The sequence below is a fragment of the Crinia signifera genome, chromosome 19 (assembly GCF_055691185.1).
Source record: "Crinia signifera chromosome 19, ASM5569118v1, whole genome shotgun sequence".
In the NCBI taxonomy this organism is placed as follows: Eukaryota; Metazoa; Chordata; class Amphibia; order Anura; family Myobatrachidae; genus Crinia; species Crinia signifera.
The window spans coordinates 135124141-135151438 of NC_139226.1; the positions used below are offsets into that span (position 1 = coordinate 135124141).

Here is a 27298-nt window from a genome sequence, read left to right on the forward strand (position 1 = left end):
AATGCCGCTGCCCTGTGTATAATGCCCATGCGTAAATGCCGCTGCCTTGTGTATAATGCCCACGCATATATGCCGCTGCCCTGTGTATAATGCCCATGCATATATGCCGCTGCCTTGTGTATAATGCCCACGCATATATGCCGCTGCCCTGTGTATAATGCCCATGCATATATGCCGCTGCCCGGTGTATAATGCCCACGTATATATGCCGCTGCCCTGTGTATAATGCCCATGCGTAAATGCCGCTGCCCTGTGTATAATGCCCATGCGTAAATGCCGCTGCCTTGTGTATAATGCCCACGCATATATGCCGCTGCCTTGTGTATAATGCCCACGCATATATGCAGCTGCCCTGTGTATAATGCCCATGCATATATGCCGCTGCCCGGTGTATAATGCCCACGTGTATATGCCGCTGCCAGTGTGTATAGTGCCCGGGGGTAACATATAGCAATTTAGGGGGCGCCAAAATGAGATTATATCTTGCCCCCCCCAACCTAAAAACGTTCCAGCGCCCCTGTATGTATGTATGTATGTATGTATGTATGTATGTGTGTGTGTGTATGTATATGTACATACGGGCGCTCTTTACACCGTTGTAGGGGGCTGCGCCCCTTTAATTTGTTAACGTTTGTATTGTGAGAAATATGGTTAGAATTATATGTAAGATTGTATGTATTGCAACTTGAGTTATAGGTGAAATGTGTTAAATAGAGAGCATATGATTTGGAAGGGGTGTGTATTGTTTTGTTTAATTAAAAAACGGTTACAGAGTAAGATGTACATTGATAGTGTGGAGGGTACAGTGACATTTGTGTGTGTGTGTGGGGGGGGGTGTGCGTGTTGTTGAGGTGTGTGTGCAATAGTATGGTAGGGTGTTTTTGAGTCAGCGGCTCCCCACTGGCAGAGGTCACGACACAGGAAAACAGGTGGCTGGGTAGTGATAGGGGTGTGTGGGCATTAGGGGGACTAAAGAGGAGGGTGGGGGACACTGTGTAGCTTCTGCCAGTGGGTGAGGGTCCAGCATGGCAGCACAGGAGTAGAGGACGGTGGCCCTGAGTCAGTGTCTCCTCCAACTGAGTGGGAATTAGGGTGCATGAGAGCAGGAGGCTGGGCTATGAGGCATGATAGGGGTATGTGGGCAACACAGCGTCAGCAACTCCCCAGTGGTGGAAGTTACAGTACAGGAGAGCAGGAAGCTGGGTAGTGATAGAGGTGTGTGGGCATAAGGGGGACTAAAGAGGAGGGTGGGGGACACTGTGCAGCTTCTGCCAGTGGGTGAGGGTCCAGCGTGGCAGCACAGGAGTATAGGATGGTGCCCCTGAAACAGTGTCTCCTCCTACTGGGTGGGAGTTAGGGTGCATGAGAGCAGTAGGCTGGGTGGTAAAGCATGATAGGGTAATGTGGGCAAAACAGGGTCCCCACTGGCGGAAGTTACGGGGCAGGAGAACAGGAGGCAGGGCAGTGATAGGGGTGTGTGGGCATGAGGGGTAGTAAAAGTTTTTGGCTGTTGCTGAGTAGGGATAGGCATTGGTGCAGACGCCATCGATGGTTGGCATTGATGGTGATTTTGCACCCTGCCATCGATAGTAGTAACATATTACTTGGATAACTATCGATGGTCATCCATTATATCTGACTGAATAGGCCATGGGTCAATCAGAACTTGGTGTCAGGACTTCCGGGTGTGGGGGGCGGAGCTATGCTCCGTGTCCCGGCACCTTAAAAAAATTTGAAACTAGATCGGTTCTCCTTTGCCCTCGATGTAGGGAAACCATCTGGTCCTCCCACATTGATGGCAAAAGTATTCAACATCGGCCACAAACCATCGATTATTTGAAATCATTGATGGTCGATGGGCATCCCTAGAACTGGAGGAGGGTGGGGGACAGAATGCAGCTCCCGGCAGTGTGGGGGGGGTCGCGGGGGTCCCGCGAATCGTGGGAGGGGGGGTCGCGGGGGTCCCACGAATCTCGGGAGGGGGGGTCGCGGGGGTCCCACGAATCGTGGGAGGGGGGGTCGCGGGGGTCCCACGAATCTCGGGAGGGGGGGTCGCGGGGGTCCCACGAATCGTGGAGGGGGGGTTGCGGGGGTTCCGTGAATCGCGCGGGGGGGGGGGGTCGCAGGGGTCCCACGAATCGCGGGAGGGGGGTCTGGGGGGGGGGGCTGGCAGAGAGGGGGGGGTGCGGGAGTAATGGTGGAAGGTGGCTGTGGAGTAATGGTGGATGGTGGGCATTTACTGTAACCCTGGCTGGGTGGGGGAGGTGATGTCAAGGGGGTGGAACGTTCTACACATAAAAATGTTCTACACATAAAACACTGGTCTTTTCCCTAGGGGGGAGGGGGGCGGGTTTGTGTATCCCGCTGGGCGGGAACGTTATATACACAGGGGATGAGTGACAGATCTGGCAAAATATATAAATATATACTGTATATAAGAGATATATATATATATAAATATATATATATATATGTATATATTATATGTGTGTGTGTGTAATATTCTCCAATGCAGCTTGCGGACAGTAATGACAAGTGCAAGGCCACCCCTGTCTAAAGTGCCCCGGGTCCCCCAAAGGCTTAATCTGGTACTGGTTATATCCTCAACAGAGATAGAGATGTCTGGTTGGTAACTACTATTCATTGGTGGAAATATAATTAATTCTGTTTTAGAAATATTAAGTTAAAGGTGGCTAGATGACATCCAGGATGGAACAGCAGAAAGGCATTCAGAGACATGGCCCAATACAGATGGGGACAGATCCAGGGAGGATAGGTAGAGCTGAGTATCATCCGCATACAGATGGGGACAGGTCCAGGAAGGATAGGTAGAGCTGAGTATCATCCGCATACAGATGGGGACAGGTCCAGGGAGGATAGGTAGAACTGAGTATCATCCACATACAGATGGGGACAGGTCCAGGAAGGATAGGTAGAGCTGAGTATCATCCGCATACAGATGATACTGAAATCCAAAAGAGCTGATGCATGTCAGCCTTTTTCATGTGTCACCCTATTGTGTGTCAACTAATAGTGGTCAACCTATAGACTGTTGACCTAATCATGCAGAGCATCTTGGGGATGGGACCAAAGTCTAAACACAAAATACACATCGCAGACTGTTAAATAAACTTGAAAGCTTGGGATTGGATTCTAAGATAGTTGAATGGATAAATAAACTTTATCTATGTCACAAAAGAGCTGTACGGTTTGTAAGATTTAGTACATGACTGATGACTATAGAAGCTAAGAATAACTATAAAGCAAGAATAACTAGAGAAGGTCAGTTGTTATTAGGAAGCGTCTGAAGGAATCATCCAGACAATGGCCATCACCAAGATCCTATATATTCCTTTTGACAGCTGTAAGGACCATCGCTTGTTTATAGTCTACTAGATCACTCTCTACCTTTCTATCAATTACATCACAGGATCTAATTACAAATCCTTCATCGGTGAGGGTCTTTTGTACAAAAGTATCATCATAATTAAATACATGTATCCTATGGTCACCAGCAGTGTAATATGTGGCATTTAAGGTACCAATTACTATAATGTATCCTCCAGGTTTAAGCAGCTTTGACATCTTCCTCAGGTTTCTGATATAATCTTGTTTGTCCTGACTAACACCTTCCAGCAGCAACCCAGTCACTAGACAGTCGGCTTGTGGTAACAACACAGGATCCGTGAGATTCTCTTTGCTGATGTCACATTTCATAATGCGCGTAATTGTCTCCTTTACCTTTTCTTCCTTTACTTGTTCATCGACACTAAAAAATAAACCATTATATTTACATTGTCATTGCAGAACAATGTTTCAGTTTAATTTTATGTCTCATTCTACTTTATGCCACAAAACAAATCACCTCAAAGAGAATAAACTCTTTACTTGGAACTATCAAATACTTTTGTGAAGCAGTTCAGTGTTTACTGCTCCCTTATGTGTTCTTTATGTGGAAAGTATGTTACTACCATTTTCCCCCTGGATAACTACTTCATATTCATGTACCGTTCATACGTCATGTACTATGTCTGACTAGTTGTGTCTTATACACAAATCATATCAAGTAATTTTCATTCACATTGTGCATGTTTCAAATAGCCAATGTAGTGAAACTACTGTATGTTATATTAACACTGCATTCTTGTTTCCTAGTAAAGTGGACATTGTGCAACAATCTCCTTTATGCCAAGTTTGGCAATAATCTGTTTTCAGCCATTCAGCAGATGCTTGAAAAGAAACCATCACTGATTGGCTGAGAGCAATCCCACTCATATAGCCAATCAGCCCAGTGACTAACATGACAACTGTGATTTTGGTTAATGTTTGTGGATTGGGACACTGCATTCATTGTACACTGGATTGGGACATTTGATTACTCATTCCACTGTCCTTGGACAGTGTACTGATAACAGCCTTAGACTAGGTAAATATGCAGTGGGAGTGTGCTTCAGACAGTGTTAAAATACTTTGAGCCAGAAAGAAATATGGGTAAACGTTTTTTTGTTGTCCCCCTTATTTCAAAGAACCAGCATCGGGTTCTTGAGCCAGCCCTGTTTGTGGATATACAGAAGAGAAATACACCCACATTTCTAAAAACCAGCACTTGGCTCTTACTAAAGGCAGCATGAAAATTCCACAGCCAGACAACATGCATGGTGAGTTCACCATGGCCAAAGCATTAACCCCCAAATAGTCACCACAGCCTTGGGATTCCTCAGATAATGGGGGTCATACACAAAGAAGGGGTCTCTCCTTCTGATGATCCCTTATGGCTAGGATGAAGCCTAGCCATGAGGGCTAAGTTTAGTTGAGTGCTAAGTTTATAGCATTTCAGGTAAATGTAGAATTATGCTGGTACTTGGAGAACCACAAGCAAAAGAATATGGTTCATAAAGAGCCTGCTGTTGCCTATAATCCGCCTTCAGAATTATTGAAATAAAGATAGTATACAAACATTGTTGACAGTACAAATTATCACATATACATACCTTGTCCTTGGTGCCATGCAGTCCACTTCTCCAGGGATGATCCTCTACATGTGAGGAGGGGAGAATCCATACTTATCTATCATTGCAATGATTGGAGAAGGGCTGTATGTGTATACACATATATCTCCTATAGGTCCAGCCTGGTTTGGGAATTATTATTTTTTTTATAACCAACTGGATGCTACTGAAGGATCATCGCAATGATAGGTGAGTATGGATTCCCCCACCATGTGGTTGATTCTACTTGAATAAGTAGACCTTGTAGCACCAGGAACAAGGTAAGCATATGTGAGTGTGAGTGTTGGTATTAAAGTTATACCATATTTACTAGCAATTAAAGGTATTCTGTCATAGGATAATGTAACTACTGTATATGACACAGACATTGGACTAAAAAGTCTGTTTTGATTCAGGCTACGACCTTGCTGTAAACTCTATTAATGGATTCCCAGACACCTTCATTTTACCCAATTAGTATCTAGGGTCTTGCACGTACAGTACAGTAGATAATTATCTGATCTCCGTCAAATTTGTAACAATGACCTGTTTTATTATGTGATTGTTAGAATGATTTCTTCATGTGAATCATTCTTAATGTTCTTACATGATTAGAATCATATTTTACCTGACACCTGCCAGCTCGGCAGCAATCTTAGATGCATGAGTCCAATCAAACGCCCCAGTGCGGGTGTTCACCCATTTGTTGAGTTCCATAATACAGGAGTCTTGTATTTTTAGTATTATGATCTCTTTAAAATATTCACAGAAACCAAAAAGATGATGAATGGCGGATCCCTTACTGATGTCAATCAAAAGTTCTCCTTTAATACGGCCTGCGGGGAAAGACTCAGTTAAGTAGGAATGTAACATATATAGTTGTAGTGAGTCAACATTAAAGAACGATAATGTGTGTCCCAGCATTGGTGAAATAGTGAATAAATGGATTTCATAATCTATGTTTCATGGTATAATACTGAAGAGCAGACTGGTAAATTGTAAAATGTCCGGTGATAACACCGCAGCTAATCAGCTACAAACTGCCATTTTTCAAAGCTTGCCTTTCACAGAACAGTTAAGAGCTGATTGGCTGCTGCATTATCACCTGTCTGAGAACTGGAATTGATCCCAAATATGATATATTCTGTCATTGAATAATAGGTAGCCATGTTTATGATTTCCAAGTCTGCTAACACAAATGTGTTGTGGTCATAGAGTTTGGGGGATAGCGATCTTCTACTCCATAGGTAAATAAGATTGGAAAAGATGCGTCCTTATACACTGGGCTAGTGATACATAAACAGACTCAGTTGCCCACAGATGTCCACGTGTCACATACAGATGGAGCCGGGCTCCCTCTTGCTGGCGAATCGCCAGAACCTCACCGCTGGTGATCCGCCAGCAGCCCGGCTCTGCATCTGACTGAGATGCGCATGCGTCTCACACGCACGCGAGTCTCAGTTTCCATTGACGGGGCGACGGGAACCCTGTCCGTCTCCGCTTCAGGGAGACGGACAGGGTTAGGAGGGGGTGCGGGGAGGCGGTGGGGACCCCGGGTGACCACCGACAAGCCGGCGGGGACCCGGGAGAAGCGCCGTTAGAAGGGGACGCACGCGCATCTCGTGCGCTTGTGTCCCCTTTCGCAGTACAGATGGGGGATGTCGGCTGGCGTCGCCATCGCCATCCCCTGCAAAGAAGAGACACGCTCAATCTGTATCAAATATATCAACATAGTGTCCTTGATGATTTTGCTTTGATAAAGATGTGTTTTGGATCTGGCATATCTGTATGGGTGTGGTATAGGACCCCGACAATCAAGATCCCGACAGTCATTAGCCTGACGTTGGGATCGCAACTGCCCAGATTCAGACAGCAGGGGAAGCGCAATGAAGCCCCTTGTGGGCTTGCTGCCCTCACCATGCTGCGGTCACTGTGGCTCACTACGCTTGCCACCTATTCTATTCTCCCTCTATGGGGGTCGTGGACCCCCACGAGGGAGAATAGCCGGTGGCCGTCGGAATCCGGAGTGTCAGGTTTTAAAATTCGGGTTTCTGACATCGGTGTAATGACTGTCAGAATCCCGACTGTCTGTCAGCCATCCGGCACCCATCTGTATTTAAGCAGGAAAAGACAAAAGGGGAGTAAATCCTGGGCTCTGCACCAACCGGCTGTTGGAGACTAGAACGCTCTTCACTTGGTCGCCTGTGTTCACTAGACAGCACTGAGCATTCTCAAGTGAGTCCCCTAGTGTTAGCTCTGTACAGGAAGGAACCGGATGTCTCATTTCCTTCCTCCACTGTCTGAGAGAGAAGTGTTATGCTGCTGAGCATTAACACTGTGGAGCGGAGCCTGGTACGATCTCACTGCCGCTTATATTGGAGAGTATCAGACTGTACGGCCATGCAGTCTGTTACCACCAAAAGCATGAGCTACTGGGGGCATTACATTTCTTACAAGCTGCTGCATAGTCCCTGGCACTGCCAACTTATGTTCTGATTACTCTGTTGTGTGGATTAACATCACCCAAACACTGCAACACTCTGCCAACATAGATGTGAAGACATTTACCAAGGTAAGTAGAACAATGGAGACAAAAGACAGCACAGTGTAGTGAACTGATACATCTGATAGGGATGTGTTTGGTATCCTGTTATAAGGGAAGGTGACAGTTCGAATACTAATACTGGAATGCCCAGACAGTGCTGGATCTACGACACTGCTCACAATGCTGGAACACCAACTGAATCCCAAATATAGGAATGTTGGGGCTGGTTAACCCCTTCCCGCCGCAGCCTGTTTTTGCCTTCCTGACAGAGCCCTTTTTTTCAAATCTGACATGTATCACTTAAGTGGGGATAACTTTTTTTTGCTTTTACTTATCCCAGTGATTTTGAGATTGTTTTCTCGTGACACATTGTACTTCAAGTTAGTGGTAAATTTTTGTCGATACAGTCTGTGTTTTTTTGTGAAAAATACCAAAATGTCGTAAAAAAATGGAAAATTTTGCAATTTTCAAAATGTTAAATTTTCTGCTTGTGAGACAAATAATCATACCACTCAAAATAGTTAATAACTAACATAGACCATATGTCTACTTTATGTTGCCATCATTATTTCAACCTCCTTTTAATTTTTTTTGGACACTAGGAGGCTTAAAATATGAATAGCAAATTCTCACATTTTCAAGAAAATTTCAAACACTGATTTTTTTAGGGACCAGTTCAGTTCTGATGTGACTTTGAGGGACTTGTATGTGAGACACCCCCATAAATGATGCCATTTCAAAAACTGCACCCCTCACAGTATTCAAAACAGCATTTTGGAAGTTTGTTAACCCTTTAGGTGTTTCACAGGAATTAAAACAAAGTGTAGGTGAAATTTCAAAATTTCATTTTTTTTGCAGATTTTCAATTTTAATACATTTGTCTAAGGAACACAGTACATTTTACTATAGAAATGTGACTAAAAATTGATTCCCCCAATTCTTTTGTTTTCATAAATATCCTATATGTGGCCCTAGTGTGCACGTTGACCAAACCACAGGCTTCATAATAGAAGGAGCACCTACTTGATTTTGGAGCCTCCTTTTTATGAGATTATTTTTTAGGCACCATGTAGGTTTCTAGGCACCATAAGATGCTAAAAGTTAGGAACCCCCCCACAAGTGACCCCATTTTGCAAACTACACCCCTCAGGGAATTCATCTAGGGGTATAATGTACATTTCAAACCCCCAGGGGTTTCACCAATTGTGGTACAACTGGGCAGTGAAAATGAAAAATTAAATTTTTTACACAAAAATGCAGTTCTGGCTCAAAATTTTTCATTTTCACAAGGAATGAAGGAGACAAAGCACCCCAAAATCTGTGCCCCAATTTCTCCTGAGTACGGCAATGCCTCACATGTGACCAAAAAATACCATTTGGGTGCATGGCAGGACTCAGAAGGGAAGGAGTGATTTTTGTATTTTGCAGCTCAGATTCTGGTGGAATTTTGGTGGGTGCTATGTCGCATTAGCAAGACCCCCAAAGCACCAATACAGTGGAACCCCCCCACAAGTGACCCCATTTTGCAAACTACACCCCTCAGGGAATTCATCTAGGGGTATAGTGTACATTTCAAACCCCCAGGGGTTTCACCAATTTTGATACAACTGGGCTGTGCAAATGAAAAATTACATTTTTTTACACAAAAATGCAGTTCTGGCTCAAAATTTTTCATTTTCATAAGGTATGAAGGAGAAAAAGCACCCCAAAATCTGTGCACCAATTTCTCCCGAGTATGGCAATGCCTCACATGTGACCAAAAAATACCATTTGGGTGCATGGCAGGACTCAGAAGGGAAGGAGTGATTTTTGTATTTTGCAGCTCAGATTCTGGTGGAATTTTGTTAGGTGCTATGTCGCATTAGCAAGACCCCCGAAGCACCAATACAGTGGAAGCCCCCCACAAGTGACCCCATTTTGCAAACTACACCCCTCAGGGAATTCATCTAGGGGTATAATTTACATTTCAAACCCCCCGGGGTTTCACCAATTGTGGTACAACTGGGCAGTGAAAATGAAAAATTTAATTTTTTACACAAAAATGCAGTTCTGGCTCAAAATTTTACATTTTCACAAGGAATGAAGGAGACAAAGCACCCCAAAATCTGTGCCCCAATTTCTCCCGAGTACGGCAATGCCTCATATGTGACCAAAAAATACCATTTGGGTGCATGGCAGGACTCAGAAGGGAAGGAGTGATTTTTGTATTTTGCAGCTCAGATTCTGGTGGAATTTTGGTGGGTGCTATGTCGCATTAGCAAGACCCCCAAAGCACCAATACAGTGGAAGCCCCCCACAAGTGACCCCATTTTGCAAACTACACCCCTCAGGGAATTCATCTAGGGGTATAGTGTACATTTCAAACCCCCAGGGGTTTCACCAATTTTGATACAACTGGGCTGTGCAAATGAAAAATTACATTTTTTTACACAAAAATGCAGTTCTGGCTCAAAATTTTTCATTTTCATAAGGTATGAAGGAGAAAAAGCACCCCAAAATCTGTGCACCAATTTCTCCCAAGTATGGCAATGCCTCACATGTGACCAAAAAATACCAGTTGGGTGCATGGCAGGACTCAGAAGGGAAGGAGTGATTTTTGGATTTTGCAGCTCAGATTCTGGTGGAATTTTGGTGGGTGCTATGTCGCATTAGCAAGACCCCCGAAGCACCAATACAGTGGAAGCCCCCCACAAGTGACCCCATTTTGCAAACTACACCCCTCTGGGAATTCATCTAGGGGTATAATGTACATTTCAAACCCCCAGGGGTTTCACCAATTGTGGTACAACTGGGCAGTGAAAATGAAAAATTAAATTTTTTACACAAAAATGCAGTTCTGGCTCAAAATTTTTAATTTTCACAAGGAATGAAGGAGACAAAGCACCCCAAAATCTGTGCCCCAATTTCTCCCGAGTACGGCAATGCTTCATGTGTGACCAAAAAATGGCAGGACTCAGAAGGGAAGGAGTGATATTTGGATTTTGCAGCACAGATTCTGGTGGAATGTTGGTGGGTGCTATGTCGCATTAGCAAGACCCCCAAAGCACCAATACAGTGGAACCCCCCCACAAGTGACCCCATTTTGCAAACTACACCCCTCAGGGAATTCATCTAGGGGTATAGTGTACATTTCAAACCCCCAGGGGTTTCACCAATTTTGATACAACTGGGCTGTGCAAATGAAAAATTACATTTTTTTTACACAAAAATGCAGTTCTGGCTCAAAATTTTTCATTTTCATAAGGTATGAAGGAGAAAAAGCACCCCAAAATCTGTGCCCCAATTTCTCCCGAGTACGGCAATGCCTCACATGTGACCAAAAAATACCAGTTGGGTGCATGGCAGGACTCAGAAGGGAAGGAGTGATTTTTGGATTTTGCGGCTCAGATTCTGGTGGAATGAATGGTGGGTGCTATGTGGCATTAGCAAGACCCCCGAAGCACGGTGAAATGATGAACCTAATAATCCATAGATGTGTGGTATATTTTAAAACACTCCTTTATACATAGGCTGGGTTTGTCGGGGCAAGTGTCACACTGGAAAATAGTTTGCTTTCTTATTCCCTTTTTATAGCAAACTTTGCACCTTTTTTGTGTCCTGCCCTTTTTTCCAGTGGAGGGGATTTCATCAGGAAAATGCTGCCCTGGTACAATACGGGGGCCAGTACTAGAAGTACTGGGGCCCTCTGCCTGATGGTTCCCAAATATTAGGCCCTTTATGACTTCCTCTTGAAAGTGCATAAATGTCCCCCTCTGGCTGGTAGAACGGAATAGCACGTAAGCGTTATACAGTGCCATCTGGATGATATACACGGCCAGCTTCTTGTACCAGATTTTTGTTTTCCGCAGGGCACTGTACGGCTTCAGTACCTGATCTGAAAGATCCACTCCGCCCATGTACTTATTGTAATCCAGGATACAATTAGGTTTTGAGGTGTGGGTACTGGTACCTCGTACAGGGACGGAGGTGGTACTGTCTCCGTGAATTGTTGTCAGTATAAGGACATCCCTCTTGTCCTTATATTTGACCAACAACATATTTTCGGTGGATTGTGCCCTGCTTTCACCCCTTCTCATTACTTGGGCAATGTGCGTTTTTGGGAGGCCTCTTTGGTTCTTGCGCACAGTACCGCAAGCTGCTGTACCTCTTGAACCAAGGGCCTTAAACAGGGGGATGCTAGTGTAAAAGTTATCCACATAGAGGTGATAACCTTTATCCAGGAAGGGGTGCACTAAATCCCAGACAATTTTTCCACTAACACCTACGAGGGAGGGGGGGCATTCTGGCGGTTCAATTCTTGAATCCTTCCCTTCATATACCCTAAACCTGTGGGTGTACCCTGAGGTGCTTTCACACAGCTTATACATTTTTATGCCATACAATCAAAAATCAGGCGCAAACTATAAATTAAAATCAATTGCTATTATATAGATATTTAAATCTTTAAGTGGTAAGATTGCACTTTATATGCTGCTCCCAGCAAAAATCAACAGAATAAAATAACAATATAATAATATTTAATGAGAGCGCATAATGGAAATTTTTACATATTTATTAAAGTAAAAATATATTAGACATTTAAAACGGTATATACAGAATTTATACTATAAAATAGGCATCAATCCCTTATATTAATGAGGTAATATCTTAAGACCAATGTCCCAAAACTGAGAGTTTCTCAGTATTGTCTCTTATTGAATAAGGGATGAAAAGATATAAATATCCAGAAATAATAATCTCACCACTCCATACGTTAAGGCATGAATGTTCTTGTAGTTCCACAGGCTCTGGAATAGGCCAGGTGATTAAATTGGTGGCTAGGTTGGAGGTTCCCAAGGGGGAGTCTGCAATCTGCGGTCCTCGGACAGTATAGATGTATCAATACGTCACATAGAAGAAGATGGTATGCCGCCTGCAGTTTGGGAACCCTCAGCGTCACGTCTCAGTTGCCTGCCGGGCGCTGGAAATCACAACTGCCGTATTGATCAGATGTTAGCAAGGTTGGATGGGTCCCCCAAGGGGGGGGGGGGGGGTGTTGTAGCTGCAATCTGCGGTCCTCAACTGGTGCAATAGATGTTGCCTGCGCCAGGAGGAAAGGTCGTCCGCCTGCAGTGGGGAACCCTTAACACCACGCGTCTGTTGTTTGGCGGGTGCTGTCACTCCTAACCTGCATTGAAATCCTTGTGGGAATGGGTGATCAAAGTTCGGGTTAGCCTTGGAGTGGTGGCGTGGATTATTCTCGATGCCCAGATAACATAAAGCTCATTCCTTGACGCGTTTCTCCGTCATAGGTCTCGGACGGTTTCCTCAGAAGGTGTTATACCGTTTTAAATGTCTTATATATTTTTACTTTAATAAATATGTAAAAATTTCCATTATGCGCTCTCATTAAATATTATTATATTGTTATTTTTATGCCATACCTTGCCCTCTTATTGGGAAGGTACTGGCGGAATTTAACCCTTCCTTTAAAATGTATAAGGGACTCGTCTATGCAAATGAATTTATCTGGGATGTACATCTCTGCAAATTTGGCACTGAAATGATCAATGACCGGCCTGACTTTGAATAGCCGGTCAAAGGTGGGATCATCTCTGGGTGGGCACTGTGCATTATCGTTGTAATGCAAAAATTTAAGGATTAACTCAAAACGAGTCCGGGTCATGGCCATACGGTAAAGTGGGGTGCTGTACAGAACATCTGTACTCCAATATTGCCTAATTTCTGGCTTTTTTACTATGCCCATATGAAACACCAGACCCCAAAATGTCATCATCTCTACTGCATCTACAGGGGTCCACCTAGCAAATGATGACGTGGGGTTTTGAGCAATAAACTGCTGGGCATATAAATTAGTTTGGTCCACCATTAAATTTATAAAATCATCAGAGAAAAATAATTTGAAAAAGTCAATTTCTCTGAGACCTGTGGAATCAAATTGGATTCCTGGGATGGCCAAAAACTCAGGAACCTGGGGCTCAAAATTGTCTGGTGGTGGGGTCCATACGAGATCAATTATTGGGGGGGGGTCTCAGCTGCTCTACGGGGGCGTCTTTGAGGGGGTCCCTCATCACTAGAGGAGGAAGAGGAGCTTAAGATGAATCCTTCAAATTCCCCGCTTGCATCACTGGCTGTGTCAGAGTCAGAGGCAAGCATGGCATATGCCTCCTCCGCTGAATACATTCTTCTGGATGACTGGGATGACATTTGGGATGACATTTGGGATGACATTTGGGATGCCATTTTTATTTTTGTGTTTCTGGTAGTGAAATGTTTCAACACGTGTATAGTGTAGGGGGGGTACAAACTTTATTTCAACCCGGGGGGGTATGTAGTGTGTAGTGTGTATGTAGTGCAGAAAAAAAAAAAAAAGGTCCTGCGCCAAAAATTGAGCACAGATGTTGGTCAGTAACGTCCGTCACTGAACAGCGCTCAAAGGCAACAGGAATTTGATCAAAAAAAAAAAAAAAAATAGATCAACCCTGTGCCGAAAAAGCTGATCAGTGATGTACGTCACTGATCAGCGCACAGTGGCCACAGGACACCCACAAAATCACAGTGTGTGTAAAAAAAAAATTAAAAAAGACCCCACAGCACCCTCAAAAAAAAGGTGATCACTGATGCGACACTGATTACCAGTGAGGGGAAGCAGGTGCACAACCTTTGGTGCAACTGACAGTGCAACTGGCAGCAACTGACAGGTATATATAAAAAAAAAAACCCTGCACCCCCAAAAAGTTGCTGATCAGCACAGATATACTGATCAGCACAAAAGGGGGGGCAGCAGACACAAAATATAGCACTCTCTATCACTCTCTGTCACTATCTCTCTCTATCTCTCTATCTCTCACTATCTATCACTCTATGACACTGCAGCAGCAGCACTGACAGGTATATATATTAAAAAAAAACTCTGCACCCCCAAAAAGTTGCTGATCAGCACAGATATACTGATCAGCACAAAAGGGGGGGCAGCAGACACAAAATATAGCACTCTCTATCACTCTCTGTCACTATCTCTCTCTATCTCTCTATCTCTCACTATCTATCACTCTATGACACTGCAGCAGCAGCACTGACAGGTATATATATAAAAAAAAACTCTGCACCCCCAAAAAGTTGCTGATCAGTTAATTTATACTGATCAGCACAAAAGGGGGGGCAGCAGTCAGTTGCACACGCAGCACAGCTGTATATATATTTAAAAAAAAAACAGCACCCCCAAAAAGTTGCTGATCAGCACAGATATACTGATCAGCACAACAGGGGGGGGGGGGCAGCAGACACAAAATATAGCACTCTCTGTCACTATCTCTCTCTATCTCTCTCTATCTCTCTCTATCTCTCTATATCTCTCTATCTATAACTCTATCACACTGCAGCAGCACAACACAGGAAGTCACAAGAAGTCACAAGATCCTGGAAGCATCCAGCACGCTACAAGCAGTGATCAGGTAAGTATTTGCAAGGATCAGGTCAGTATATCACGGCAGATAGGCACGGTGACCGCACTGCACGCAATTCCAGACCGGAATGGCGTCTGCAGTGCAGTCACCGTTAGTTTAAATCACCCTCCATGGCTGTGATTGGTCCGTCGGTCCGACGGACCAATCACGGCCTTTGGGGGCGGGTAGGGTGAGGTGGGGTGACACCAGTGTCACCCTTACACCCCGTGGTGATTGGTGCTGTACTTTACAGCACCAATCACCACCGATCCCTGTGTCACCGGCGAACGTTATTCGCCGGTACACAGAAAACGCTGTAATTGGCTGTTCACATTTGAACAGCCAATCACAGCGATCGCCGACGGGGGGGAGGCATCGCCGCCCCCCCTGGACATGCTGGGACATGTCTGCTGTCAGGGACAGCAGACATCTCCAAACTGTCACCGCGTCTATAGACGCGGTGACAGTTTAAAGCCATGACGTACATTTATGCCATGCGTCGGGAAGTACATCCCGGCCATGACGTAAATGTTCGTCAAATGTCGGGAAGGGGTTAAGAATAGTCTGTGAATGTATGTGTGTGTGTGGGGGGGGGGTAGGTTTAGGAAGTATAGGGGGGTTTAGGGCAAGGCTGCAGACAGGGGGAATGTTAAGGCAAGGGTGCATAGGGGGAATGGTTTGTCACTAGGAAGGGATGATTAGTCACTAGGGAAGTCTGGAAAGGTTTGTATTGGGGGGTGTCTAGGCCTTGGTCAGGAATATGATGGAGGAGGGTCAGGCTGCAGGAAGGAGGCTTATGGGGAAAGGTTACAATTGGGATTCCAACATCCAACATTCCAACATAAGTATGCTGGGGCTGGTTAGGGTTAGGCCACGGGGGTGAGGGAAAGGTTATCGGAGTGTTAGGTTTAGGCAGTATAGGGGAGGTTAGAACTAGGGGGCTGGCAGGGGGATCTTAGGGCGCATGTGGGAAGCGGTTAGGATTAGAGAGTGATAAACAGTAAGCCAATCAGCCCCTAACTGCCATATTAAAGGCGGGGTTTAAAAAATGACAAAAATGATTGTCCAATTGTTTATCACTCTCCACTTTATCACTTTTTAATCTTAATACACCTGGCACTAAGAAGGGAGGGATAGGATTAGTCACTATGCAGTTATGGTTAGGATTAGGCTTGGGGGGGGCAGTTAGGGTTAGGCACTAAGGGGTAAATTTACTAAGTTGGAAGTTCTATTGAAGTTGGGATGTTGCTCAAAGCAACTAATCAAATACTATCTCTTATCTTCTAGTAAATAAGAAGTAGAATCTGATTGGTTGTTATGGGCAGCACCCCATCTTCAGTAGAACTCCCATCTTAGTAAAAGCGATTTTTGCTAGTGAGCGACTTTAACTAAAGTTGTGTACACACGGGGGTGATTTTAGCATATATCGCTGGCAATATGGTCGTTGAGTGTGCATCAGTGATAAATGCCGGGTGCGCGCTCCCGTTTTCAGTCCCCTAATGGTCGCTGGTCAGAGGAACATGCTCCTCCGACCAGCTTCTTCCCCTGCCTCTTCTCCCCGCAGTGTCATTTTCATCAGCAACCATCTCTGGTCGCTGATAAAAACGGGACACTGAGCAATATATTGCCAGCGATCATATTGCTCCGTGTGTACACACCTTCAGAGATTTTGACTAAGCGATTTGACTAAATGCACCAGCGATTTTGACTAAGCGATTTTGTCTATGGGCGATTTTGACTTTACTAGAATTAACGTACTTGGTTGGTCTTCATTGCAGATCGCCTAGTGAATATCTTCCTCAGCAGAGAATATCAGCATTTCATCTAAGTCAAAATATTCTTGCCTGGCAACTCTTTTTTACTAAGCGATATTATAGGGAGATTTGTCACCTTGACAGCGATCTTTACTATCCTTCTAAGCAATTTTGACTATGTAGTCAAAATCGCTTAGAAGGATCGCTCCGTGTGTACACCCCTTTAGGCTATAGGAAGGGAGGGTGACTGGTTATCGGATGATAGAATTCTTACCATCCAGGTGTCAGGAATCTGTGCATAAGTCTTCTGATCATTGGCATCTCAAATGCCACAATGCCGATACCATCCTATATGTATATTATAAAGATTTTAAAGTAACATTTTGAAATATATTTAAATATTTAAAAACCTGTATAGGGGTCACATAAAGAATATACACATACTATGTAACATATATGATCATATGTATAAAAATGGAACTATAGGTGTAAAATAGTGCAAAAGGTTCCTTGATAAATGGCACACCGGCCTACATTGTTCTGCTCCTCTCCAGGAACAATGGCTCAGGGGAGATACCTCGGTAAGCAGTCGGCTTCTCATCTGTCCACATCTGTCTGGGAGTAGGAGATAGAATACGTAGTTACCAGAGTGTTGCCGATGGTGAGTGCCAAACACATGGAGGATGATTCAGTCCCACATGTAATAATGGTCTGCAGGAAATACAGGTGCATCCAAAGCACTTGCTGAGGGAATATCCTGTGTGGCGTTTCCCTGGTTAATCAGCTTCTACAGAGGAACGTTTCTCCTGTTCCCATTCCCCAGCTGAGGAGCACTGCATTCACCCTGTACGCTATAACAGCAGTCATATACAATAACCATGCTACTGTATATATCTGAGGAAACAATGTAAGCTGAATACTCACCTGGTGCTAATGCGCTGTGCAGCTTCTCCATAACAAACACCACGGTCTCATCTCTGAACACACTTTCTGCTCCAAAATAATTCAGGTGATCCCTGGAATCCATCCCATGCACATGATAAAGCTTCAGGTCAGGTCTGGCTTCCATCCTCTTGTCTTCTGTCACACAGTGCAGTCCGGATATCTGATCTGTAACTTGTATGGCTCTTCTCTTTTTATGTACTGTAACCTGTACGGATTTTCCCTTTATATATATACTATATGAGTTATCTACTCTCATCACAATGTTCTCATACTCACCTGACTATGAATGTATCACCTTTGGCAGAATTGTTGTTGTTGATGATTAAATATGTGACCTCACCATGTGATAATCATACGTTACAATGTGCCATAATCCAACTGTATTTTGCTTTTGTTTATGCATAACCATCTATCTTAGATATTTGTCCTTACGTTAAAATAATTAGAATCTGGTTGGTAACTGTATTGGTATGGGGCAAAATGGGTCTGACACCTAAACATAGAAAGTACTGGAAAGTATACCTACCATTCTCACAGAGCCCTGGGCATTCCACCATTGTGAGTAAAGTGGAGGCATGGATAGTGGTGCAGCTTCTGATTAGATCACACCCACTTTTGTAGATGCCACTCCCTCATATCTGCACTGCATGGCTTTGCCGAGAAGTTTGGCTTCCCCTATTTAGAAAGTTGGGAGGTATGAGAAAGTTATGTGACATTAATGCCTGCGGTTAAATTGAACTTCTTGATGTTGTTCCACTGACATTTTGCACCTGTTTTGAAATGTTCTTAGTAACTGCTAAAAGATGCATTAGCCAATAGAATACTCCAGACCAACTTGTTTGTGCCTCGTGTCACCTGCCTTTCTCCCCATTCCCTCTAGATTGTAAGCTCCTTGGAGCAGAGCCCTCCTCTCTTAATTTTTCACAGCCCTCATTTTTGCACTTCTATAACAGATGTCTACTTTTATGTGACCATCTACACCCACATGTCTTCTCACTTGTAATGGTTCAACTCTTCCAAAAGCACCTACTAGTATGACGCAACGCCTTTACTTCCTTACATCTAAGCTTCATTTTGTACTGAGATTTGTTGTATAATTGTTACATGTGCTCTGTGCCCACTTTACAATAACTGTAATGTCCCCTTCTGTGTACCCAGTATTGTTCTAATGTGTGCCCTATGTACAGTGCTACGAACTACTTTAAGTGCCTTTTAAATGAAATGTTATAATAATGACTGATATCCATAGATTTTGCTCTGTGGAGCTACAATATATTGGCTAGTATCTGCCAGATGACGGTATTAACCAAATTAGGGCTGGTGTCAGGAGGATGGGAAAGAGAACATAAGTGAGCATATGAAAATGACTGTACATTGGGGATATAATTGGGTACAAAAGGTTTAAGAAGTTTATGTGGGCAGTCCCAGAATGTGATAAGCTTCCGGAAGAGGTGAGATTTCATGGAATTCTTGAAAATGTGTAGACTAGAGGAGAGTCATATTATGCGTGGGAGGGGATTCCACAGTGTGTGCAGCCCAAAGAAAGTCTTGCAATCTTGAATGGGAGCGAATAATGCCTGTGGATGAGATACATACAGTAGATCTTGTTATAAGCAAATAGGTCTGGTTTGGAGATATTTGAGATAAGCGAAAATATGTATGTTGGTGTAGTTTGGTTTATTATTTACAGTTATTTTTATTTAGTTTCTTATATAGCGCAGCATATTCCGTTGCGCTTTGCAATTAGAAACAACAGTGATTAAACAAACTGGGTAGATACAAACCGACATGGAGGTAGGAGGGCCCTGCTCTCAAGCTTACAATCTATTTATCACCTTGTGTGTAAAAGTATTTTATATTGAATATGGTAGAATACAGGTAACCATTGGAGGGATTGAGCTTTGTAGCTGCATTCATGATGGGTTGTAGGGGTGACAGGTTCTATTTGGTAAGACTAGTAAGATCACAAAAATCAATGTAGGAGATGACAAAAGCATGGATTAGAGTTTTTTAGTGTCTTGGGTAAGGTATGGCCATAATTTTGATGTTTTTTTTTTAGATGCATGTTACATGCTTATTAAATATAGATTAAATGTGGGGAACAAAAGAAAGTTCATTGTCAAGGATGTCACTTGATAGAGATATCAGATTTTAACTACTATTTTTTGGTGAAAATATAATTAACACTGTTTTTTTAATTGTTAATTTTGATGTAGCTAGATCACATTCAAAATAAAATGGCAGAAAGGCATTAAATTGACCTAGGCCAATACAGATGTATACAAATATACATTCATTTTATAAAATAAGATACTATCATATAACATACCAAGAAATTGGGGTAGATTCAGTATACAAGTACTTTAAAAAAAGTGGTTATACCAAGGAGCATCAAGGTTTTTTTGAAGATATTTGTATACTGAATCTACATCAATTTCTTGGTATGTTATACGATCATATCATATCTTTTATGCATGGAATGGATATTTGTATTCTTGTTTGTCCTTCTTTTTACCCTCACTTGTTCCTCTGTCTGATGCACCTTATATCTTTATTATATTTATACTTCTGAAATGAAGTAATGTAAGCCAGCAAGATTTTTCATGAACATGCAGATCCCGAAGCCTGAATTATGAACAAATGTAATTTTTTTTACCATTGTTGTATCATTTTGCTTATTATATTTATGGGGACTCCATTGAAAATCCGTGATGAAGTCTCTTGAGAGACAAAACACGTTGGGTTCTATTCTAAATCCCCTCATGCACAAGGTCTAAAGTGCAAAAAAAATGACACCAATAAGCGCTTCCTCCAATTCTAAACATATCACACCATGCACTTAAAGATGTAATACAATACATAACTTATAAAACAGATGTCAGCTGATCCATAAGTCCCGATAAAGGGGAATCACCTTCACAAGTCTGTAAAATAATCCCTCAAAACTCCACAATTGTAGTGTTTTGGAGATACAAAGAAAACAACAATTGGTGCAATATTTCTTCAAAAGATGGAAATAATTTATTCAACGAGATGCACTCACATACATACAATGTATATAAAGCACTTTATTATTCCATAGGCAATCACAGCTGGGCTTGCCCTCCAACTTAAGCCTACATATCAGATATTGTGATTCTGAAATCAAATAGATCTCCAAGGCATCCAAACATCAATTTTTAATGGGATGGGTTGGAGACCAAAAGATAGAAAAACAATTGGTGCAATATCTCAAGATAAACAGTAAAGGTTTATTAAAAAAATGCACTCACAAACTTTAAATAAGTATAAAAGCACAATACATGTCCAAATGGCAAATGCTGCTGGGCCACTCCTATACTAGACTTCTCACCCACGATAGAACCAAGGGAGATCACTGTAATCCAGGGGCCGGCTCAAGGATCCGTGCATCCAGGGAAGGAGATCACCAGGCAGCCAAAACCATAAAGGACCTTCACACACTTAACGCGTTTCGGACTATACTGTCCTTCATCAGAAGTGCGTGTAATGTCGTTTCCGGTATATATTTATACCCCTCAACATACATAAGGCGCATAGCAATGTACGGTATACACAATTAGCCGGGTTTCCTGCGGCAAACAATTCATCCACGCGTCTCTACGACCTCCGTGTACCGGAAGCGCATCAACCACTGCTTCCGGAAATAGCGTCTGCGGTTCACCTGCATTCCACCGTCAGCACTAGATGTGACCGCTTCCTGTCTGATCCAGGAAGTCCTCTTCAAGAATCCACCCTGCGTTCCAATGTTCATGGACGCAATTAAATGAATATAGCAACACATAAATTAAAAATCCATTTATGGGAGGTGATGGGTGAGATTTAATAGGATGAGAAATTCAGAAAGTAAGAGATTTGGGAAGAAATCTCCAGTTTTTTTAAAGCGGCAATCATTTACACTTCAAAATCAAACTGGTTTTGCAGTGTAAATGGTTGCCGCTTTAAAAAAACTGGAGGTTTCTTCCCAAATCTCTCACTTTCTGAATCTCTCATCCTATTAAATCTCACCCTATATCTCTAAGAAAAATGTGCAAAAAAAAAGGTGGGCATAAACATATATAAAAAACATTAATGTTTACATAAATAATTAAAAGACAATAAAGGAAGAAGAGCTCTGAAAAGACTATTAATAATTTAGGTTAAAAAACACTTAAGTTCAAAATCATTATTCAGGCCATTGGGGATAAGAGATTTGAGTTCATAGATCCATTTCATTTCTGCTTGGGATAGACGTTTCTCTAGATCTCGACTCCTAGTTTTTGGTAATAATTGCTGAATTCCAGCAAAATTAATTATGGAGCATTCTTTTTTATTGTGAATGACCTTAAAATGTGCCGACACCGAATGTGTGTCGACACCTTTCCTAATACTGTAGATATGCTCGGCCCATCTAGTTTTTGCATTTCTAGTAGTTTTGCCAACATAAAACAAGTGACATGAGCATTCAATAAAATAAACAATATTTCTAGAATTACAAGTGATAAAATCTTTTATGGAGTTATTCTGTTCATTCACCATAAAATTACTAATTTTAGACACAGAGCACTTCACCGTTTTGCACATTAAACAGCTACCACAGTGGTGGAAACCCTTAGTTCGAATACTTTGTCGAATTTCTGGTTCCACACTGCTAGGAACAAGTTTATCCCTAAGGGAAGGTGCTTTTTTTGTAAATTAATGATGGATAAGAAGGTTTATCGGTTGCTAAAACGGGATCTTGTAATAAAATCTTCCAATTAGATTTAAAAAACCTTCTCAATATCTTTAAAATTTTAATTTAAACGAGAAATAAAATACCTTTGAGCTTTATCAGTTGATTTTTTTTATCCTTTGTTTTTAAAAGCTCGCCCCTATCTATTGTTTCAATGCATGATTTAGCTTTTTCTAGGTTTTCCTGTTTGTAACCCTTATTCAACAGTCTAATAGAGACTTCTTCCAATTGTTGTTCGCATCCTGGGGCAATGCTACAATTTCTTTTTATACAGGTACTGTAAATTGGCTGAATGGAATCCCATCCAACCAATTTTGGTGGTGCATACTGGTGTGTTCAATAAAGCTATTGGAGTCTGTTTCTTTTCTAAAGGTTTTGGTCTCCAAACTTCCATTGTCTACATAAATTAAAAGATCAAGAAAATAAATCCTCTCTTGACTTTTACAAAAAGTGAGTTTAATTGACATATTTAAATTTAATTGATCGCAAAAAGTGTCCAGTGCATCTAAGTCTTGATCCCAGAAGAATAAAACATCATCAATAAAACGTTGCCAGGATACTAGGCCCGCCCCCAGCACTCCATCTTGCCATATCCGATGTTCCTCCCAATACACTATAAACAGATTAGTGTAACTGGGGGCGAACCTGTTACCCATGGCTGTCCCAACCGTTTGTAGATAAAAAGTTCCATCAAAGATAAAATAGTTGTTTGTTAAAATCAATTCAATACCATCTAAAAGGAATTGTTGTAAAGACACTTCAAGATTACTTTTTTCCAGAAAAAATGACACTGCCCTTAATCCATGTTCTATATCTATAATAGTATATACAGTGCTCACATCCGCATTGCTGTATTCAGACACTAGTGACACATGATTCTGTCTATTTGAACCAGGTTACTACTTACTACCTGTTGGAAAATCCAATTTTTTGGGAAATCTCTTGTATTTCATTTGAAATCCATTTTCCTGTTGGAATAAAGTGTATTTTTATTGACACAAAAGTTATCCTCAAACAGGATCCACCCCTTAAACCTGTATTCAATGGTTTAGAAAGACTGTCCCCTGATGAAGTCATTTATGACAAAATGCGTTGGATATTCGTTTTTGGAAGAACTGAACCATGAAACCTATGTCTAAGAAATAAAAATAGTTTTTAATGAATTTTAAATTGTTTGGTCTAACATATAATTGCATGTAAAGGGTGATGGATATCACAGAGTGCAGCCTATACCTTCTTATATATTTAGCCAGAATGTCACTCATCCCCTGTGTGCATAATGCTGGGCCTTCTGGAGCAGCAGGTCTGACAGCAACTGCCCCCCCCCCCCCCCCCTGGAGAAGCCTTTCTGTCTGCACCTAACAGGTGGGGGAATGCGGGCCCATCCGCAGCAGCACTAGCACTCTGCCAGGACACGGGTAGGGGGAGGGGGGACTGACCGGCCGCAGCAGCACTGTGGCTGGACACACCCCCCTGCTCGCTTCAGCCAGTGTCATCAGCCCATCTCCTCATTCCCCCACCAGGTTAACAAGCCCCCCTCCCTGCAACCACCCCCACAGCATCTTCATCCGCACTGCCACCCCACCCCTGCACTCTCCCGCCACTGTTACCAGCACACCTCCTCATTCCCCCGACAGGTGCCTCAGCCCCCATTCATCCCCCAGCAGCATCCCCAACCACTCTGCCAGACCCCCCCCTTCGGTCTCCCCGCTGTGTCACCAGAGCACCTCCTCATTCCCTCGCAAGCCCCCCTCTCCACAATACCCCAGCAGAATCCCAAACCGCATCGCCACTCCTCCTCTCCCACCAGTGTCCCCAGCACCAGTATATGCTGCGCTATATAAGAAACTATTAATAAATAATAAATAAATATAGGGGTTCAGCAATGTAGTGGTGGGTATTGAAGGGTCCTTAATGTAGTGATGGGTATAGAGGGGTCAGTAATGCAGTGATGGGTATAGAGGGGTCGGTAATGCAGTGGTGGGTATATAAACCACCAGAGTTTTTATTATGACACCAATTTATCTATTGCAGAGTACCAGGGCCTATTGCTTTTGATTCTGCCAACCCTGGTGTAAAGTTGCATATGCAACTGCATAAAAATTGAATGAAGGCCGCAACTGCATGCAACTCTATGCAACTCTGAATCAGATTCTTTTAGTCGGGATTCGCCCCCTCTTGACAGACTCCACCCCCTCAGCAGACCCCGCCCCCAGGGCTGCTTCCGTATATTTCCCGGGCTGGTTTTGCATCCCAATCCATCCCTGGTCCCATTAATGCCCTGCATTCTGGAAATTAGGGTTCTCCAAATCCCAGCATCCAGAAATGGCTTGTTGGGTCTTGTAGTTCTGCAACAAAATCCAATAGCTTGTTTTATATTATTTGTATAACACTTTAAACATTAGACCAGCACACACCACCCATAGGTGCCTGGGACAGCCCATGCCTTCAGCCTGAGCCATAAGTGCCCTGGAGGCCCTATTCCCCCAGGGACCCATCTAGGACTGGACAGCCATGGTTTCATTCTTTGGCCAGGGGAACTTGTATAAAAAGTAGCCCGGTGCTGGTTATCAAAAATACAGGGGACGGTGACCCCTATTATTCTTTCTTTTTTTGTTTCAGAAATAAAGGCGAACACCAATTTTTTCCCCCTGCATTTCTGCAACCAGCACCATCTCAAACAGCCCAGAGCTGGTTTTGCTCGTGAGGCATGTTCCATGTTGAACATTTACACGTCAATATTTTGCTTGTGTCAACCTGTTGACCATGTCGACCTATGCATTTATGTTTCGTATAAACCTTATACACAGAGCCTGAATATACTTATATGGAATATTTCAATTACATTTTGCATAAAACCAATTTTGTGTTCAGCCAAGAAAGTCAAAAAAAGCCTCCTGTGTACAATTTTATATACAGTAATACAGTGGTGGGAAATTTACTAAGATGTATATTCTACTTCACATGTGATGTTTCTATGGGCAACGAATCCATACATTGAACCGTGAGAAAGCAGAGGTGTCACTACGTATCTCTGTCAGGCTCAAAAACATCTGTAGTTTTGAATATTTCATTTTTTGGAGTTTTGTATACGGGAGACTCAACCTGTAGTCCTACTATAATCACTGATATAATTTAACATAGTTATGTTGGAAATAGTGTCACCAGACTAGTCCATTCCAAGAACTACAGTATATAGCCAGGGTTATAATAAATAACCCAATTATGAGATATTCTGCTGATAAGGTCGGTATCTTTACATGATAATAGAAAAAACTAGAATATAGATAATCTCTGCACTAATTACAAATATGGAGCCAGACTGTTAGGGGCTGTTAAATAACAGATACTTTATATGATGGATCAAACATTTAATATACTGATAACAATATAACATTCATGTACACATAATAAAAATACTAATAAATGGATTAGGATCATAATAGGTGGATCAGGATCAGAAAAAAATATATATATTAAAAAAATGGAAGCTTTCAAATAATAAGTCAATATTAAAAATCAAAGTGAATGTGTCCATTTATAAACATATGGAGCCGGTGGCCCGGTGGTATAGATCCGAGGTGTGCTGGATCTTAAAAATACTTTTTATCCAGTTGTGAGAATCAAGCAGCGGTTGTATTATATGGGTGTCACTGCCAAATATATCCTCAATTGTAGGAGATATGGGAGTGCATTCAAAATAACACTGCCTCTGGCTTGAAAGGAACACTGTCAGTGGATCACTTGCAATTTGGTATTCCACAGCACAATAGCTCCAAAAGTAAAGGGGCACAAGTCCATGTAACTGATGCATTTCGCTCCACAAGGGGTCTTGACAGTAGCAGTATCCAATACAGAGAAAAGCAGCCACTGCTCTATTATATGTCCCAAATTACTTATTATAATGTGTATTAGATTAAAAAAAAAAAATATATATATATATATATATATATTTAAATCTACATAAATGTTTTTTTTTATAAACTTTATTCCACAAAAAAGCAAATAACTAGAGTAGATAAATTGTTACATTTGGAAACATTAGAAGGAATCATCCAGACAATGGCCACCACCCACATCCTATATATTCCTCTTGACAGCTGTAAGAACCATCAGTTGTTTATAATCTGTGAGATCACTCTCTACCTTTCTATCAAGTAACTAACAGGAGCTTATTACAAATCCTTCATTGGTGACGGTCTTTCTTACAAAACTTTCTTCATAACTAAATACATGTATCCTATCATTACCAACAGTGTAATACTGTATGTGGCATTTAAGACTCCAATAACAATAAAGTATCCCCCAGGTTTAAGCATCTCTGACATCTTCCTCAGGTTTATGATGTAATCTTGTTGGTCCTGACTAACCCCATCCAGCATCCCGGCAGTCACTAGACAGTCGGCTTGTGGTAACACCACAGGATCCGTGAGATTCTCTTTGCTGAAGTCACATTTCATAATGCGTTTAATTTTTTCCTTTAACTTTTCTTCCTTTTTTGTTCTTCATCACTAAAAAAGAAACCATTATATAACATAATAGGTACAAGCGTCATTGCAGAATTGTACGTTTCACTTTAGTTTTTTTCATGCTTCAGCCACAAAACAAATCACCTTAAAAAAAATAAACACTTTACTTGTATCTATCAATTACTTTTGTGATTGAAATTAATGCATTTTGTGACTTTAGAGATCAGATTGAAGCCTTGTTTCGGTTATATGAATTGAATAAAAACTAAAAGATTGAAATACTTATGGCACAACTAAGAGGGTTTGCTAAGAGAAAAGTCATGGCCAGAAAGTCAAAAGAAATCAGCAGCAGAGATACTTAATAAGCTAGCAAAAGTGTTTGATATTAAAACATCAAAACTGAAAACACAGTTTTATTCTCGA

The 27298-nt window shown here is 42.2% G+C and overlaps 1 protein-coding gene across 1 annotated transcript; it reads right to left on the minus strand.

Annotated features, from left to right (window-relative positions):
- Positions 1–3342: 3342 nt before the first annotated feature.
- LOC146041641 (nicotinamide N-methyltransferase-like) lies at positions 3343–26866 on the minus strand. Its single transcript, XM_083161574.1, has 4 exons — positions 26657–26866; positions 17657–17897; positions 5617–5944; positions 3343–3769 (listed from the first exon to the last, which is right to left on the minus strand). The coding sequence occupies exons 1-4, from the start codon at positions 26864–26866 to the stop codon at positions 3343–3345; spliced, it is 1206 nt and encodes a 401-aa protein (XP_083017700.1).
- Between the last annotated feature and the right edge of the window lie 432 nt (positions 26867–27298).